The 17,623-nt window shown below is 64.4% G+C and overlaps 2 protein-coding genes across 8 annotated transcripts in view; one reads left to right on the forward strand and one right to left on the reverse strand.

The window, feature by feature from the left end:
• PARVG (parvin gamma) overlaps positions 1-17,623 on the forward strand; it is a 124,635-nt gene that overhangs the window by 65,145 nt on the left and 41,867 nt on the right. The gene's annotated exons all lie outside the window — the stretch shown is intronic.
• Positions 1-17,623, reverse strand: part of SHISAL1 (shisa like 1) — a gene marked incomplete at its 3' end in the record, with an annotated part of 98,224 nt that overhangs the window by 19,042 nt on the left and 61,559 nt on the right. For 6 of the 7 annotated variants that reach the window (XM_081311845.1, XM_081311844.1, XM_081311847.1 and 3 more), the window contains exons 2-4: positions 16,563-16,661; positions 13,671-13,884; positions 5,291-5,612 (exon numbers count right to left, since the gene is read on the reverse strand). In XM_081311845.1, coding sequence (XP_081167971.1) covers positions 5,291-5,612; positions 13,671-13,884; positions 16,563-16,629 — 603 coding nt within the window. In that variant the 5' untranslated portion in view covers positions 16,630-16,661. Of the gene's footprint in view, positions 1-5,290; positions 5,613-13,670; positions 13,885-16,562; positions 16,662-17,623 lie in introns of those variants that run through there. The other variant, XM_081311842.1, reaches the window with a different exon arrangement.

The following is a 17,623-nucleotide window of genomic DNA, read 5'->3' on the forward strand; positions in this document are numbered from 1 at the left end:
CCTCTGGACGAGGCTAGGGCAGGTCTGCGTTTCCTAAACAGGCGACTTGATTTAAAGTCAATTAAAAATGGATTAAGTAAACAGTTCCGGGGAGGCGCGTCTCCAGGCGCGAGGACGAGGATTTGGGAAATAAACGCTGCTTTATGGAAATGACTGCGATTAGCAACTGTCCTGGGGGCGCCGTAAAATAAATGGGACGCTCCAGGAGAGGGAGCGGAATTAATTAACCACGGAAGGGAAGGCGCTCACCCACCAGCGTCCCAGGGAGTGGGCCCAGAGGGCGCAGGGACCAGCTGCCACCACGCCACCTCCACATGGCAGGCACGGGTGGGCAGGGCCATTAAACGGCCACCACCCCCCCATCCTCGCTGGAACTTGATGGCAGGAAACGATTCAAGAGGCACAGACCAGCTGAAGCCATCTCGCTGGCTCCCGCCCCCCAGGCTGCTGTCCCTGAGCCCCGCCACCAGTACTTGTCATACCAAAACAGAAGTCAAACAAAACCACCACCACAGAGCCTCTGAGCCCCGCTCTGCGGCAGGAAAATGGCTCAATTAATGCTGCTCACGGGCCTCGTCGCTGATGAAGCGATATTTAGAGAGATTAAGTGAATCCACAGGACAACGGCCGGTGGGAGGGACGCTCACAGAGAAAACCGAGACGCAGAATCGCAGGCGCACGGTGGTCAGCGACTGGGGAGGGCAGAGCACCCGGGTGGCCGTGGCTGTGGCCACGTGTGGACTCGGGGGCTGGGCTTCTCCTGGTCATTCTGACCCCCCGTGATGAGGATGGTCCCTGTCCTCTGCAGGTCACCGCACACTGGGCCCTACTCTGAGCTCAGGATCCTCCTGCAGGTGAATCTGTCGGTGCCTGTTTTACAGACAGGAGCACTGAGGCTGGGGGACGTCCAACAGGGTGCCTGGGCTCCCCGTGCACCAGGACCTAGGGCAGGAGCTGGCTGCTCTGTTCGAGGGTGGCCAGGAGTAAAATTGGTGTGAAATGAGCCGGGGTGTGGCACGGCTAACTGCGTGCCCGGGGGTCCTCGGGCCGGTGCCTTGCCCAGGAAGGAAGCAGGTGGACAGATGGGCATCGGCTGGTGCCTCGGCCAAGGCTCTGAGGGCCAGGAAGGACCTTCCCCGCAGGGCCAGGGAAGGGAGAGACCCCAAAGGAGCAGAGCCCACTCCGCGGCCGGCCCGGCACCTCCTCCCCCGCCTGGTGGCTGGCGGCCCTCAAATGGTCAGGCCAGGGGGCGCCAGGCTGCTTCAGTGGCCACTGGACCCGAGCAGAGAGGGCCTGACATGCCAACGCCTGGGAACTGACTTCCTGTCCCCTGGGGACACTTGGGTCCTGCCCCAGGGTGAGTGAGCCCTGGCGGGAATCCAGTCCCCCTGCACCTGACCCCGAAGGTGACTAAGCCGCCCGCTTGGCCCCAGTTTCTCCTCCATAAAACAGAGCCCGGGGTGTCCAGCCGCAGAGCTGCCCGGGCTACTCTTCACTGTCCTGCGCACCAGGCCGGGCAGAAGGCACTCGCCCACTCTGCATCTGGTTCCTGGGTGCCCACCATGTGCCAGGTGCTGCCCTGGTGTGGGGGGCTCCACTGACCCTGGGACACACCGATCCCCACAGACCAAAGCCAACAGGAAGGCGGCGTCAGGCTGCGGCAAACCCAACCAAGGATCAGGGCAGGGTAAGGGATGGCGAGATGGGGCGGGGGCTTCGGCTCTGCAGACCCAGGACAGGACGCCTCTGGCAGGTGACTCCGAGCAGGCACCAGGTGGGAAGGAGGCAGTGAGTCCTACAGGTATCTGGGAGGGGAGCTGTTTGGGGAGGGTGGGGACAGGTGCAAAGGTCCTGGGGCAGAGCAGGCCACTGTGGCTGGGCTGAGCAGGGAGAGGGTTTGCTCAGTGCTTTGAAGGCGCTCAGCTGCGGGCAGGAGAGGAGCAGGGAGAGCTGGAGGCCCTGATGGGGCAGAGAAGAAGGCGCAGAACGGTGTCCTGGGAGGAGGGTCGAGGAGGGCAGGGTTCCAGATTCATGTTCAAATCATGGCTGAGAGGCCGCGGGTAAGGGGGAGGTGCCGAGGACAGAGCTGAGATTCCGTCCTGGCGACGTGGGCAGCAGGGCACGGGTGTGCTGGCTGACCGTGTCCCTGAGTGTCCAGGAGCTGCCTGGAGGGGTCAGACTCTGTGGGGTGAGTCAGTCAGAGGGGGGGTCAGGCCCTTGGGGGGACAACCACGGGACGGGCAGGAGGGGAGCCGCGGGCTGGGCGGCGGGAGGGGAGCCGCGGGCTGGGGGGGCTGCGGGCTGGGCGGCGGGAGGGGAACCCCGGGCTGGGCGGCAGGAGGGGAACCCCGGGCTGGGCGGCAGGAGGGGAACCCCGGGCTGGGCGGGCTGCGGGCACAGGCAGAGCTGGGGAGAAGGCGGGGTCTGCATCTGAGTCGTGGGGGCGCAGTGCAGGGTCAGGTCCAGCCAGGGGGTCCACGGAGGGGCTAGGAACCGGGAGGGGGCAGCGCCCAGGGCCCGGGGCTCCTGGGCCCCAGTTCTCCTCAGTCCTGACCCTGCCCTGGGACTCGCCTGGGCTGCTCCCTGCCTGGATCCCTTCCCAGCTCTGGAGGACCTCGACTGGCCCCCGGAACCAGGGTGCAGCAGGCCTGCCCAGGCCCCAGATTCAGGGGGCAGCGGGGACCCCAGCGCTGGCCCCTCCCTCCTGGCTGCTCCCCGACCCTCCGCGTAGCGTCACCATTTACTCCTGGCACAAGGCAGAGAAGCCCGGCACAGACCCAGCCACTGGGGACATGGCCCGCCCCTTCTTCTGGACGGTGGATCCTGAACATCCTGCTGTGGCCTTCTGCCAACCGAGACTCAAGGCCTGGGCAGGGTCCTTGGTCTGGGTGGCTCAGGGCCGTTTCTGACTCCTGTGGTGTGACTAGTGAGAGCGGCTTTGCCCGACTGCCCCTGGACCCCGCCCGTGGTGCCTCCTCCAGGAAGCCCTCCCTGGAGCCTGGGCTGGGCTCCTGGGTGCCGGGTGCCAGGAGGCTTTAGGGTGAATAGGAGCTCCCCAGGGTGATGTGGAAGGCATGACGGGCCCAGCACTGATGGAGAGCGGGGACGTGGGGCTGGAGTGGGGGGTGTTTCCGTGAGGTGGGAGGAGGCTCTGGGGGAGTGGGCAGGGGCCGGGGCACAGGGCTCGGGCCGGGGCACAGGGCTCGGGCCAGGCGTGGCGCTGGGAGACCTGGGCTCAAGCCCATGATTTACTGTGTGTCCCTGGGCAAGCCACTCACCCTCTCTGGGCCTGCAGCCCATGTTCGCTCATCTGTGGAAGCCCCACTGAGCTCCCTCCTGGGGTGAGTTACCAGGGAAACCTGATGGGTGCCTCGAAGCCAGGCGCTGAGCAGGCATTTAGAGGGGAATGGACGGGAGGGCCAGGGCAGGCGGGCAGGGGCCATGCGGCCAGACTAGGAGCTGAGGCCCTCTGGGGGGACGTGGAGGCTGGAAGGGGGGTGGGGACCAGCGTTGGGGCCTGGATGCTGCGGGTGCCCACCCTGTCGCTGCAGCTGGTGGTCCTGTCTGGGGGCCAGGGCCCAGTCAGCGCCACGTAGGGGGCCTGCAGCCGGTGCTGTTGAGGGTCCAGCAGGGCGGTGCCTCCGGGGTGAGACTGGACGTGCCCCTCAGGCATGGCAGGCCTCTCAGGTGGGCAGCCCGGCTCTGATGCCAGATGCCATCTACGACGGTCACACCTGGCCCTGGCACGCCCCAGAGGCAGGAGCCGTCCTGACGCACGTGTGCCCAGGGGCTGGGGAGGGCCACTGGCCAACGTCCAGCCCCAGCTGCAGGAAATGCGGCTTCACCCCAGACCGCCCTGCTCTGCGGGCCTGGAGGTGCCAGGTGCCCCCTGGTTCTGTGGCCACAGACCCCGGGCAGGACGCCCCCGTCGCCAGCAGACGCTCACCCTCCTGCTCTGCGGTTGTGTCCCTGCTCCCCTGGGGTGGTGACCTGCCCTCTGTCCTCCATCACCTGGCACCACAGGAGACCCGCCCAGAGGACCCAGGGGGTCAGCTGTCCACTGAGCGGAGCCGGCCCCGCCTGCCTCCTCCTGTCCCTGAGCACCGCCGCTTAGCGCCTCGTGTTAATTATTTGTGTCATTCATTAGGGACGGTGGTACCTGGAGTGACCAGTGATCATGGACCAGCTCGGCTGCACCTCCCAGGAGGCACCCCAGAGGTGAGCTGCACACCTACTATGTGCTGGGTGTTTAACTCAACCCTCAGGATGACCCTGGGGAGGGCTGGGGCTCTACCCTTGACCCCTTCCCCAGAATTGGGAGGTCAAGAAGGGCCAGGCGTCCACCCGGTCACGGGGCTGGGAGTGGCGCTGGGCCCTGGGCTGCCTGCAAGGCCTTCATCCGGAGGGAGCTGCTGCCAGGGGGCGGGGGGTGGGCAGCGGGAGGCTCTGGGCACCGTGGGGGGTGGGGAAGCTGTGCCCCAGCTCCGGTGCCCAGGCTGAGCTCGGCCGCCCTGGCTTGGGCTCCACAGCCAGGCACCCGACTGAGCACTGGCCAGCCTCGCAGTGGGCTCCTGATCCCAGGGCCTGGACAACCTGCGCCTGCCCAGAGCCAGGCCTAGGTCTGCCGGCCCCACGGCACGGAACCAGGCAGGAACGGGAGCTGGCCTCATGTGGACGGGCCTGTGGACAGGGCTCTGCTGGGGCAGCTGTCCCGAAGGGCTGACCCTCCAAGGCCCTTCCCACCCCATCTTCCTCTCTTCCCTGAGGGCCCCGCGGGACACCTGTCGAGACACCCCCCGTCCTGTGTGACTCAAGAGGAGCCAAGCGATTCCCTGTTTCCTGACCTCAGGCTGGAAGTGTCCTGCGCCCTGAAGCCCCTCTGTCCCCCCTGACCGGTCAGTGACAGGGACACCCAGCACCTTTCCAGCTTTACCTCTGCAGCCAGGAACCTCAGGTCACATGCAGCGGCAGCGGCTCCCACACCAGCGCCCAGCGCGACGGCTTGTGGGCTTTGTTCCCAAGCTGCGCTGCCACCTCTCTCACCTGTGGTACCAGGATGGGACCCACGGGCACCCGACCACGGAGCCACCCAGCCCTGTTCTGCGTTTTCTGTAGAGACAGGGTCGCCCTCAGCTGCCCAGGGCCTCACTAGATTGCTGAGGCTGGCCTGGAGCTCGCGGTCCTCCTGCCTCAGCCTCCCGAGCTGCAGGGACGACGACCAGAGAGCCAAGCACAGCAGGAGTGAGGATCCAGAGAAGGTGCTCAGTCGGCCAGCACTGGCCGCGGTCACTCACCAGGCAGACGAGCTCTGGAAGGACATCAGCGGTGGGCTCTGGGCATCTCCCCGCAGCGTGTGCACAGCCTGGGGGGCCGGCGGCTGGGAGCCCGGGGGAGGCTGGGGCTGCGGGGCCGGCGGCCCCGGCCGGGGGGCGCGGGCAGGGTCCCCCCAGCGCCGGGGGTCCTGTTTCATCCAGCGGCCCTGCAGGCCCCACCGCGCCAGGTAGACCTGGCAGACGCTGTAGTTCATGGCCGAGTAGTACAGCAGGTCCAGCAGCAGCAGCAGCAGCACGAGGAAGCCGTAGATCCACACCCCCAGCAGGGCCGTGTAGTTGCTGGGGAGAGACGGACGGACGGACGTGAGGCGGACGGCCCTGCCCAGGCGGCCAGGGCTGCGCGGGAGCTCCCAGCGGGCACCAGGCTCGGCCCCGCCCCCTGCCCCGCTGCCTTCTCCCCCGTCCTGGGCCTGCCCTGAGGACCCCAGGCCCCCACGCAGGCTCCGTCCACCCCGCCGCCTCCCTCGGGCCTCCCTGTGGCTGGGCGGCCACTGCCCGTCCCCCCGGCCTCACCCTGCACACACCTCCTGTCTCACCCCTGGGCAGCTGCGGAGCCTGGGGACACCGGAGGCCACCTCACCCCCCACATGTCATTCAGGGCCTCGGCTCGGGGATCTGCACGGTGGCCAGAAGTCACGGTGGCCCCCGTCCCACCGTCCCCTGCCTTTCTGTCCCTTCCTGGGGGCCTTTCACTCTGGCTGTGTGGTGGGGGGCCCCCCACTGTTCCTTATTCATCCACCAACATCCCCCCTCCACTGCACACCCAGGCCTGCACCCTCCTCTGGCAGAGGTGGCGGAACTCCTGGAGGGCCTTGTGACCCAGTGTGGCCCAGCCTCCCCGTGGCCAGCGCTGGTCCCTGAGGAGTGGGGTCTGCCCGCTGCCCACGCAGGGCCTTTGCACAGGCTGCGCTTCTGCTGCTCAGCTCTCCACCTGCCTTCTCCTTCCTCCCGTCAGCCCCTGGGAGGCCGCTAGCCCCAGGAAGTCTCCAGGTGCCCGACCCTCCTCTGGTCACCGCGCCATTCCCCCACCCCTCCCTGAGGCTGGGGACTGGTACCCAAGGGCCGACCGTGTCCTGGGCCCCGGTGCCACGGAGCCATGAGCAGTGCTCGCAGGGCCTGCAGCCGTTGGAGGAACCGGATCCTCAGTCCCTCAAACGCCAGCCACAGCTGCTCCCTGCTGTGACATCTGCTCGGTGGCTGTGCCAGCAGCGCCAAGGAGGAGGGCTAACGCGCACCCAGGAGCAGAGTCGGGCCCAGCTGTTGCTCCCCAATCCCCAAACGAGGCCCCTAGGCACTGGGACCCCCCAGACCCCACTGAGTGGGGCACATGGTGCTGTAGCCAGGGACCTGGTTCTCACTCCTCCCTTGTCCGGCTTTGCTGTGTTTCCTGAGAGAACCGCGGCCCGTCTCTGGGCCTGGAGGAGAGGCCACAGACTCCAGTCTCAGCTTTCAGGAGCTGGATCTCTGCAGACCTGGAGCGGCCCTGGCTTCAGCGCCTCTGCAGGAAGAAGGGCTGCTCCTCCGGACTCTGGGCCTCCCAGGGCTGGGCCAGGGCCAGGCGCCCTCTGCTCCCGGCCAGCAGTGCTCCCGCTCACTTGGCCACTCAGTTGTTGGACCAAGGACTCGCTGGGTGCCGGGGTGACAGGGAGGCGGCTGTGTCCCGACAGGTGTGTGGACCCCCAGGGCCGACGCTCCAGGCTTGGTGCCCACTGGGGGGCGGGGGAAGCAGCAGGTCGCTGTGGCCAGGTCCCCACCACGGCCACCACAGAGGGGACACTGGATTTTTCCCGCGGGAAGGAGCAGCAGCCTGACTCGGCATCGGGGCAGGAATGTGGGGCAGACAGGGAGGCGGCCTCGCTGTCCCCCACGTCCTCTCTCCTGCAGCCCCAGAGTGGCTTCCCACGGCAGCCGCGGAGCCGACGGGTGGGGCGGGGAGGGGGCAGCTGTCTGCGGTCGGTCGCGTCCAGCAGAAGGAAGCCCCGGCACAGAGCATCACCTGAGCCCCGACCACCCAGCCTGGAGCGCAGCACCCGGTTCCGGGAGCAAAGGGCAGCAGGCGCGTGGACTCCTGCCCAGGCTGGGCCTCGCTGCCCGCCTGCCCGCACTGTGCCACCTCCCGTGCGCCTGGCTCAGCCGCCGCCCCCTCCAGGCAGCCTGCCGTGACCCTCCCAGAGTGCACTGCGGGCTCCGCTGTCCTGCAGAACTGTTCGCCCTTGGACACAGGAAGGCCCTGAGGGCAGCGCGGGGTCCCGAGGGTCTCTATGCCCAGCTGTGAGCACAGCTGGTGACGATCTCACTCATGGCCAAGTGGCCTCCACGCCGACGACCTCCTGGCGCTCGCTGACCGCGAGCAGCCACCTTAGCCACCGTGAAGGGCCCGGGCCTGAGTCCTTAGACGACGCCGTGTGCCCACGTGCCGAGAGGGACGACCCGCTGACCGATGAGGAAAGACGCCGGAGAGACAGAGTCGTCTGCCGGAGGTGGCGCCGGGGCGGGAGCTGCTCGTCCCCCCGGCTCGGGCCCTGGGGCTCCGAGGGCTGTAGTCGAGTGTCACCGAGGGGCTCTCCTGCCTCTGCCCACTGTGCGCACTGGCTGAGGGCTTGTTCCGCTTCTCCCTCCTCCGAGAGCTCCTGGCCGAGGGTCACCGTCATCGCGCTCCGTGGCCAGTGGCTGGTGTTGGCGTCCACCTGCTGCCCACCCGGCCCCCTCCGCTGCCTGGGGGTGGCAGGCTGGGCCACCAGGCCACAGACCCGTCCCCGGGCAGCTCCTGCCCCTGTCCTGCCCTGGAGGTCGGCCAGCTGGGGGGAGTCAGGCCTGGTATGATTTTAAAATTTTAATTAAAAATACGCGAGCTGGAAACTGATTCCACCCGGATGCCGGTCTTGGTCGTGTGCGAGGAGCGGCCCAGGGTCAAGAGCAGGGGCTGCGCTCGGGGCAGACGCGAGGCCCGCAGAGCCAGGGACAGTGGCAGCTGGGAGCGCTGGGCAGGGTCACTGAGTCATGGAGGAGTCCCCCGTCTCCTGGGGCCAGAGCAGCTGTGCTCAGGCTGCGAGCATGCCCGGCCCTGCCCCGCTCCAGGGCCCAGGAGAGTCCTGCTGGGCCTGGCTGGGGGACGTGGAGGTCAGGGCACCCGGGTTCAAACCCTGGTTCTGCAAATTCTCCCTGTGGAACTCGGGGAGCTGAGCAGCCGCTCCCTCGTCTGTGAAAGGGGTCACTCTTCTGCCTGCTCCGTGGTGAAGCTGTGGGGCCTCAAGGAAGGGCCTGGAAAGAGAATGGACCCACTAAGTGCTGGCTCCTTCAACGAAGGCCCAGACAGAGGCTGAAGAGGCCTAGGCCCAGAGAGGCACAGGGCTTTGCTCAAAGCCACACAGCAGTCCGTGGCAGGGTCTGGCTTCGGGCCCAGGAAGCCCAGGGAGGCAGGCTGTTCCTGTCACAGTGTCCCCGCCACTCCCTGGGGGGCATCTCAGAGGGGCTTGGTCATGTGACAAGCTGGGCTGGGCACAGTCCTCGGTGCCAGAGAGGTGATCTCACAGCTTCCTGTCTAGGACTCAGGGCCACCATCAGGGCTGGGCGGGCCGGCGGGGTGGCGGGGATCGCGGTGGTCCATGCAGCAGGGCAGGTGCCACGGCCCAGCAGTAGCCCTGAGGCAGCGCCTGGTGTCTCCACCTGGGATGTCCTCAGGAGGCCACTTCCTCAGCCAGGGACACAGCAGGAGCCAGAAACAGCATTTGTCCCCAGGCCCCAGGACTCGGGTGCTCATCACCCTTCGCTGAGCCGGGACCCTGGGACAGAGGAGTGGCCCTGCGTGTCCTTTAGTGCTGTGTGGCTCCAGGCCTCTTCTCATTGTCTCTGAGCCTCAGCCCCAGAGAGCGGGGCGAGCAGGGCCTCCTTCCCGTGGACAGCTCCCTGCAGTGGTGACAGCGAGTCAGGCCCCGAACCGGGGCAGGTCCCCAGGATGCTCCTTCCCTTCCCTGGAGGCGGAGGGCACTCGGGTCAGGAAGATGGTTCTAGAAGCTCTCCAGTCTTCCTGCGTGTGGTGAGCGGAAGTTAGACACCCAGCAGGGCTTGGCAGGGTCGAGTGGGGGACAAGACACTTTGGTGACTTCTGACCCCACCCTGGGGCTGGACCCTGAGCTTGAGGCCTGTTACAAGGGACTCGAGGTCACGTGGGGGAGGCTGGGACCCAGACATCGGGGTGCCCCTGACACGGGGAAGGAGGCCGTCGGGGCGGGTCTCGTGGGAGGTGGGGAGAGCCCTGTGCCCTGTGTCCTGTGCCCGCACCCCTGTGCCCATGCCACAGCAGCAGAGCCCAGGCCTTCGGAGACTCCCTGAGCCGCCTCCTCCGAGCTGTTCCCTGCCACGGGGAGGGGCGGCTGCTGCCCTGGTGCCTGCCCACCTGAGCCCTGGGTGGAGGCCCAGGGTTGGGGGCCTGAGTCCTGGGCGGGTGTCCAGCTGCCTGCCCAGGACGGCCTGAGCACCCGTGGCATGGCCGGAAGGTGACATCCTGCGGCGGGTGATGGGAGGCATCTGCCAGGGCCAAGAAACCCCTGTTCCTCCAGAGAAGCGCAAATAAAGGAGACCTAGTGCCCCCTCCCGGGTCACCCTCTTCCCACTGACTTAGCCACAGGGACAGTGGGGGCCACGCTCCAGCTGCTGCCCCTCTGGGCTGACCGCTGGCCGGGGTGTGGCCCTGGCAGGTGCAGGTGTCTGGGACCCTGGGACTCCAGGCTCTGGCTGAGACCTAGTGCGAGCCCGGGAGCCCGACAGGTCCAGGGTCTCCCGACAAGGAGCCCACCCGGCTCTAGCTGTCACCTGGGACAGGTGACCTCACCAGCCTCCACCCGACTGGGCTCTCTTCCTCCCAGAGCGGCTGCTAGAGGCTGGGGAGAGCGCACCCCAGAGGGCCTGCGACCAGGTGTGCCCAGGGCTTGGCAGGGCAGGACGGCCACAGCCCACGTGGGCTCTGCCTGTTCCTGAGGCACACGCAGGCCCCGTCCCCACCATCTGGTGACAATCTGATGCTGGCTCCCACCTGAGACTCCCCAGCTGCCCCTCTGCCACCAGCCCACTTGGGCTTGGCCCACAGTCCTGGAGCCCAGGCAGCTGGACAGGGGCTCCCGAGGGCCTGATCCGTCCCCAGGTCGTCCCTCGTGGGGCCAGAGCCCCAAGCTGTCCTTGGGCCTCTGGTCACCCCAGGTGCTCAAGGGCCCCCTTGTCCCGTGCACCGTCCTGGAGGCACAAGGACAGCTCAGAGCCCTCCTGGCCCCAGGTTCCCTCAGGAGAGGGTCCCAGCACCTCTGCACCCCAGGAGGCCCCGCCACCCCCGGTCCCCAGACACCCTTGAACTTCCTGCAGGGATCTCGGGCGGAGGCCCCTGGGCCTGGGGCTCCCACCTGCCTGCCTCCTTAGCACACTGGACACCCCGGCCTCCCTCCAGGACGCAGAGGCAGAGTGCGGGTGGGCGGAGTCCAGGTCTGTGGGGGCTCATCACACCAGGCCTCCCACCCCCCAGGGAGGAAGGGGGCAGGAAGACGCTGGAGAACACAGGAGCAGGGGTGGGCGGACCACCCCCACCGTGGGTCGAGGCCAGGACGGTGGGAGGAGGGCTGCTGGCATCTGGTGGGAGAGGCAGGGCATGCAGGACAACAAAGAACGACCTGCCCAAGGTCAGAGGGGCCGGCACAGCCCTGTCTGGGCCTCTCCCCCCTGGGCCTCTCCCCCCTCGGATCCACCCGCGAGGCTCCAGGATTCCCAGGCAACTCCAGGCCTCCCGGGCTCCGCCACGCGCCTTCCCCAGGCAGGTGGCTCACCTGCTCTGTGCCCATCTTCCCCAGTGTGACATGGCTAAGGATGGGTGGCTACTGAGGCAGGTGGGAGAGTGGGCGCAGAGCCTGCCCGAGGCGCTCCCTGGGCGCTTCTTAAGGTCGAGGAGTAAAAGTGCAAGTTCAAGTTCCAGTTCCCACGTCCCGTCCTCTGCACGAAAGCCTTCCTCTGTGGTCCAGCTGCTCGAGAGTAGCCAGTGGCCCCGGGGTTGGAACGGTGGCGCATTCCACGTGCAATCCCGGGAAGTGTGCAGATTATAGAAACCTGTGGGCTCCGGAACAAGGATCCCAGGCGTCAGGCGCCAGCCCCTGCACAGTCTGGTTTGCTGCCAAGCCTCCGAGAGGCTTCCACGGCCCCCGCAGCCCCTCGGGGTCCTAACCCCCGTCCTGGCGCTGCTCTGCTCCCTCACGAATTAGCCCTTGTTCTTAGAAAAGGCTCGGGTCAAACTGCAGGCCTGGTTCCAGTCCCGCTGTGACGGACGGGGCTTGCTGAGCGACTTCACACACAGAATTATTCTAAGGCCTGAGCAGATGGCAAGATATTCAGGGGAAGCCGTGCATTTGAGGAAGGCAGGCTGGGGAGCTGGCCTGGGGGGAGGAGGGGAGTTTGCATCTCCTGCCCAGCCAAAGGGAGGACGCAGCTTCCCCCTGAGTGAGCACAGCATGATGCAAAGCCCTGGGAGTCCCTGCGACAGACGGAGAGATGGAGGCTCAGATCCCAGCCCACTGCCCCCAACGGTCCTGCTAATTCCTTCACAGTACTCCACAACAACCCCTTTCAAGCCCATGTCTCCTGGCTAGGAAAAAATACATCGACCCTGAGAGCCAGCCTCATGCTTTCTGGGAAAATATTTGAAGCATCTCGTGAAAGTTAGGAGGAAGGTAAGAAAGAATGCCTGACCCATAAAGAGGAGCCAACACTGTTGTTTTAGAGGTACTCGCCAACACACTTGGACAAGAAAAAAGAAGGGAGGCACACTCATTAGAAAGTAGGAGACAAAATCATCCTAACTGGAAACCCAGGAGAATCAACTGGAAAAGTGTTACAAAGATAAGACATTTTAGTAAGTTGGCTGAGAACGAAATTCACAAAATTCATAAATAGAAATGATTAGCTTTTATCACCTTTATCATCTGAGCAGTCAGAAGACAGGGTAGAAGGAAACACCTTATTTATAATAGCAACATGAAAAGAAATAAGTAGGAATAAATGCAAAGCTTATTGTACAACATCTCTACGAAGAAAACTGTGAAGGGCTATAAGGGAAAATTCGAACCCATAGAAATGTACTGTATCCTTGGAGATAAATAGTCCACATATGAAAAGTCATTTCTTGGCTTCACCTATGAACTCAAAATGATCTCAGTTCAAAATCATGATTAGGTTGGTGGGGTTTTTTTGTTTGTTTGTTTCTTTTGTTTGTTTCTGTTTCTTTGCAGAACTACACAAGCTAATTCAAACGTTCATATAACCAAGAGCCCGGCGAATAAGCCGAGATGTGAAAACACACTAAAGTTCACCGTAGTTAGTAGAGTGAGACATGGAGACACCAGCCAACGGATCAAGGAGAGTCTCACCATCTGCCTGACACTCCAGTTTAGCACATTATGGTACATGATATTTGCACTTTACACCAGCAGAGAGGAGATGGACAATTCAGTGAATGGTGTTGGAACAAGTGGCCTCCCCATTTGGGGAAAAAAAAAACAACACCAGTAATAATGAAATTGAATTCCTAGCTCAAAACTTACATCGATATAAATCTTTTGATATAAATGATAGATTTTTAAAAAAGAAAGTAAAACATAAAAGAAGTAGAGATGACATGGGGGGATTTTTGATAACCCCATTAGGAAAATCCTTGCTCATTATGATATAAAACCCAGAAGTCCTAAAAGAAAAAACTGGAAATAATGTGATTGCATAACAATTAAAATTAAGTATGAGAAAAAAATCACCAAATCAAAGGCACAATACGAAAATTTTTCTTCTTATATATAAAGAATTCCTATAAATAAATAAAAAGACCAAAATGCAAAGGGACACATTCAGGTAGCTCACAGTAACAAGCACAAACGGCCCTCACGTGCGAAGATGCTCGGTGTGGTCCACAGTAAAAGGCCGTTTTGATCTTCCAGGCCTGGACTTAGCCATCCCCTGCTTCCCCCCTGCAATCTCTGCTCCCATACCTCGGTCCCCTCCTTCAGGAGCCTGATCTCAATGTGTTTTCGTCACTTTAGGGGAAGGACTGCAGGGTCAACCTCTGAGTCGATGGTGTTGATCCGTATTATTGAACAAGGCTGAATGAACATGGGAACTTGGGCCCAGGGACTCCAGGCACCTGCTCTACCTGCTCTACCCCAGGGAGCCTCTAGCAGGCCTGAGAGTGGGCGTGGCACTCGGTTTCTCAGAGGGCAGGCCCTGGAGGCTTCGTTGGGCTGCCTGGGCCCCTCCCCAGGGGTCACGCTCCCCCCGGGTCACTGTGCACCTGCCCTGGGGCTGGCTGGAACTCACTTGTGCATGTAGCCTTCGGAGCTGGCTGTGAGGTTCGCCTGCATCACCGCCTGGAACTCAGACTCGTTGCAGCAGTATTTGAAGACCGTGTTGTTATGGTGACAGCAGAGGATGAAGGTTTTGTTGTCAGAGAGCCGGGGGCAGTGGAAGCCAAAGTGGTAGCGGCCCTTGTGGTCCGTGTACGGCTCGCAGACCCGGAAATGCGCGGAGGAGACTGCAAAACAGGTCACCAGATTCGGTGGGACCCTGGCCACTGTGCCCAGGGGCAGGATGGGCAGCGGTCCAGTCCTGCTGGCCCTCCCTCCCCGGGAAGCCTCCTGGCTCCTTTCCCCCAGAAGCCCTGGTTGTGTACTCTGAGGCCAGGGACTCGGGGCTCCTCCAGGGAAGAGCCATGGCCCCCTCACGGGGACCCCTCCAGCAGCTAGGAGGCACTCACAGGAACTGAGCGGCCACTCTGCCCTCCCAGGCCCATCCCGTCTAGTCCAGTGGCCACCCTAGCAGGTGGGCTTGGGAATCCCACTTTACAGACAGGGAAACTGAGGCTCAGAGGCCTGCAGTGACGCGGCTGCGCTGGGAAGCAGGGGAGCAGGAATCGAACCCAGGCCTGCTTGGATCCCACTGGTTCCTGGGTGGGGCCACTGACAGACCAGGCTGGCCCTGGGGTGGGGGGCACAGAGGAGACTGGGTTCTAGCAGCAGCCCCTCCAGCCAGTGGTCCTGCCCACCTGCTACCCTGCCCAAGGCCTCCCAGGCTCCCTCCCCACTGCGGGGAGCCAGCACTCTGCTCTCCCACCCCCAGCTCCGGAGGGAGGCCCTCGTTGCCGGCCTGCGGGCCCAGGATGGTATTTATGAGCAGGAGTGCAGGCTGAACAATGGAAACCCTGGAGCCGCTGCCTCAGGCTTAATTAGTATCTTCATAAAAGGGATCCTGTATCTAATTTGTATCGCTGAAAAGGGGCTTCTCGGGCTGAATGCGCTGCTCCAACCAGGAGGCACTGGCTCTGCAAAGCCTCCGCCAGCCAACGAGCTGGGAGCTGTCTGCCGAGGTTACTAGGCTGCACCCACACTCATCCCCAGGCTGTGCCTCCGGGGAGGCCAGGAGGGGCTGGGCTGGCAGGTGGGCGGCGCCCCTCAGGCTCCGGGTGCAGAGGCTGGCTGGGGTGCCCCGACTCAAATTCTGTGCCCCTTCCCCAAAGGACAGCACCCTCTTCTGGGGGTGGGGCACAGGAGCCTCTGGGCTCCCTTGACCCCCTTGACCTTGGGAAACAGTTCTCCCTGGACGCAGAGGTGACTGCACATGCCCAGATTGAGCATCTGCTGACAGAGATCATGATTCCACTGAAGGGAGGGCAAAGTGAGGCTCAGGGCAGTGGGCCTCAAGGCATGGCCCCTGGCCTGGCCTGGCGCACCCCTGGGGACTCGTCCCAAAGCAGATTCTCAGGCCCCTCGTAGTCCTTCCAGATCAGCTCTGGGGCACAGCCCTCGGTCCGTCCAGGAAGCCCACCAGGGATGCTATGGGCTAGGTGGGACCCCAACCTGGCGGAGCCACAGGCCAGGGCCAGAGCTGAGGGTGACCGTGGCCATCAATCCCGCCTCGGTCCCAGTCCATTGGGAAGCCCTGCCGTGGCTCTACTCACACCTGTTTGTGGGCAGCTGGGAGGGACCAGCTAGCCAGAGGCCACGTGCTAGCCAGAAAGACCGGCCCAGGCTCTGGGACAGGCCCCAGAGCTGCCACAGGACTTGGGGTGGGCAGGGCGGCAGGGAGGAGCTGGCCTTGGGGGGGCTGGACACCTTGGCAGGAGCCAGGGGTGTGGACACAGGGCTGGCGGGGGCTGGCCCAGCACATAGAAGGGTCCTGCCCTGCACCTAGCTCACGGTGTCAGCACCACTGGACAGTCAGCGCCACCGGCTTTGGCCACTGGCGGCCACCAGGAAGCCCTGCAGCTCCCTGAGCCGAGGGAGCCCTGGGCTAGGAGCCAGGACTGCTGGGGCGTCCTGGGGCTACCTGGCCCCCTCGGCCCCCTCCCCTCCCTGGGGAAGGCAGGTTGGCTCCCCCTGTGGGGCCAGCAGCAGGCTGTGCTGGCTCAGGGCAGTGCCCGGCTCCCCTCCTCACACAGCAGGAGTTGACGGGGCAGCTGCCTCCTGCTCAGAGTCCTTTCCTCATTCGTAGGAGGAGACCAGAGGTTCTTCTGCCCCAGGGGACAGTGAGGACCAGAGGAGCCCATGCATGGGAAGCCTCTGCCTGGGGACCCCCACTCCCAGCCCCTCCTGGCCTCCCTCTAAGCTGTGCCCAGCAGCGTGGTGGGGGCTGGAAACCACCAGGGGACATCAGTGGCTCAGAGAGGAAACAGAGTCGGAGGCAGAGACAGTGGACAGAAGAGGAGCAGGAAGGACAGGAAGCCTCCGGCAGAGACGGCACTGGCCCTGCTCAGAGCGGGCGCTGGCTGGTGTGCTGGGCCGCCCCTCTGCTGAGGGCAAGGGAGGCCTCTCTGGTCAGCCCCTGCTCGGAGCGGTGCATGCCCATCTTTGTAACTGGGAGTCTGATAGGGGACATCGTGGGGAGCTGGTGTGGCACCCGTGGGGTGGCCCCAGTACCGGGGCTCTGCCTGGGCCAGGTTCCCAGCCCCCAGCCTGCTGTATTGGCTCAGGCAAGTGAGCCCGGAGCCTCAGTGTCCTTATCTACACCGCGGGCGACCTGAGCTGCCTGGCGGACGGGCAGGGCCGTGCGCAAAGGCCCCTCGGACTCTCCCTCGAGCACCCGGGCGAGGGAGCAGGGTGCTGTGCACAGTAGGTCCTCACCGCCCGCCATGGGCGTGAGCTGGTCGGAGGGCACCAGGGCGGCGCCCGGCTGGCGGCGCGGACCACGCCCCTCCCGCCCGCCTCCAGGGTTTACCTGCGGAGAACAGCAGGGACAGGAGCAGGGCGAGCCGGTTCCGGGACTGCGGGCCACAACTGGTCATCGTTTGGCTGGCATCGATCCGTGCAGCGCCGCCTGTTTAATGAGACCCGGGGGAGGCTGGGTGTGGGCGGCCGGCTTTGTCGCCGGCGGGGACCTGCGGCGGGCGCAGGGCGGCGAGGGTGGAATCCAGCCATCCAATTTCCTCTCCGGAATGAACGGCCTTCCCCACCCGTCACCTGTCACCTCCTTTTCTTTTCACCGCAAAATGAGACTGAATCAGAGGAGGACGACGGCTCAGGTGGTGGAAATAACCCGAGGACCGCGCGTCCCTAACGGGGACTTCCATTAACCCCTGGCCCGAGGGCGAGCACCGGGCAGGGGCTCCCAGGCCCTGGGGACACGGCGGGGGACTAAAGAGAAGCGAAACAGGACCAGGCAGAGCCGTGTGCCTTCTGACAAGCCACACAAACAAATGAATATTTAAAATGCCACGAGGCTCGGAGCTCGCCCTGCGCTGGGAGCAGGTCCCCGCCACCAGCTCCTCCAAGAGCTGAGGGGGAAGTGGCCAAGGTTCCCGGGACTCACGGGAGGGCAGGACAATGGGACACAGCGGGGACACACAGTTCAGCCTTAAGAAAGGAGGGGATTCTGACCCTGTCACAGGGCAGATGGACCTGGGGACCTTGTGCTCAGGGAAGCCAGCCGGTCACAAAAGGGCACGCACTGGGGGGCCCCACTGGCCTGGGGTCCCTGGGGGAGTGGGGCCCCCAGGGCTGCCCCTGCCAGGTGGGGGCCCTGGCCTCCCGGCAGGACTGTACAGCCCCTCCCTGTTGCTCACAGAGAAGACTCCCTCTGGTCAGTCCTGGGTCCACTCGGGAGGCCCTCACTGAGTATCCCCAAAGACAGTCTGAGATGAACAGTTGCAGAGACGCAGCTGACCACCGGCTCTGGAAGAGGAGCGGGGGAAAGGCAGCCGATGCCCAGCTCAGACTGTCCCAGAATCCCGCCCTCAGCTCCTGGAGCCCGGTCAGGGAGGGCAGAGGGCCACCAGGGGG

The sequence above is a fragment of the Spermophilus citellus genome (genome assembly GCF_964194105.1).
Source record: "Spermophilus citellus genome assembly, chromosome: 10".
NCBI lineage: Eukaryota > Metazoa > Chordata > Mammalia > Rodentia > Sciuridae > Spermophilus > Spermophilus citellus.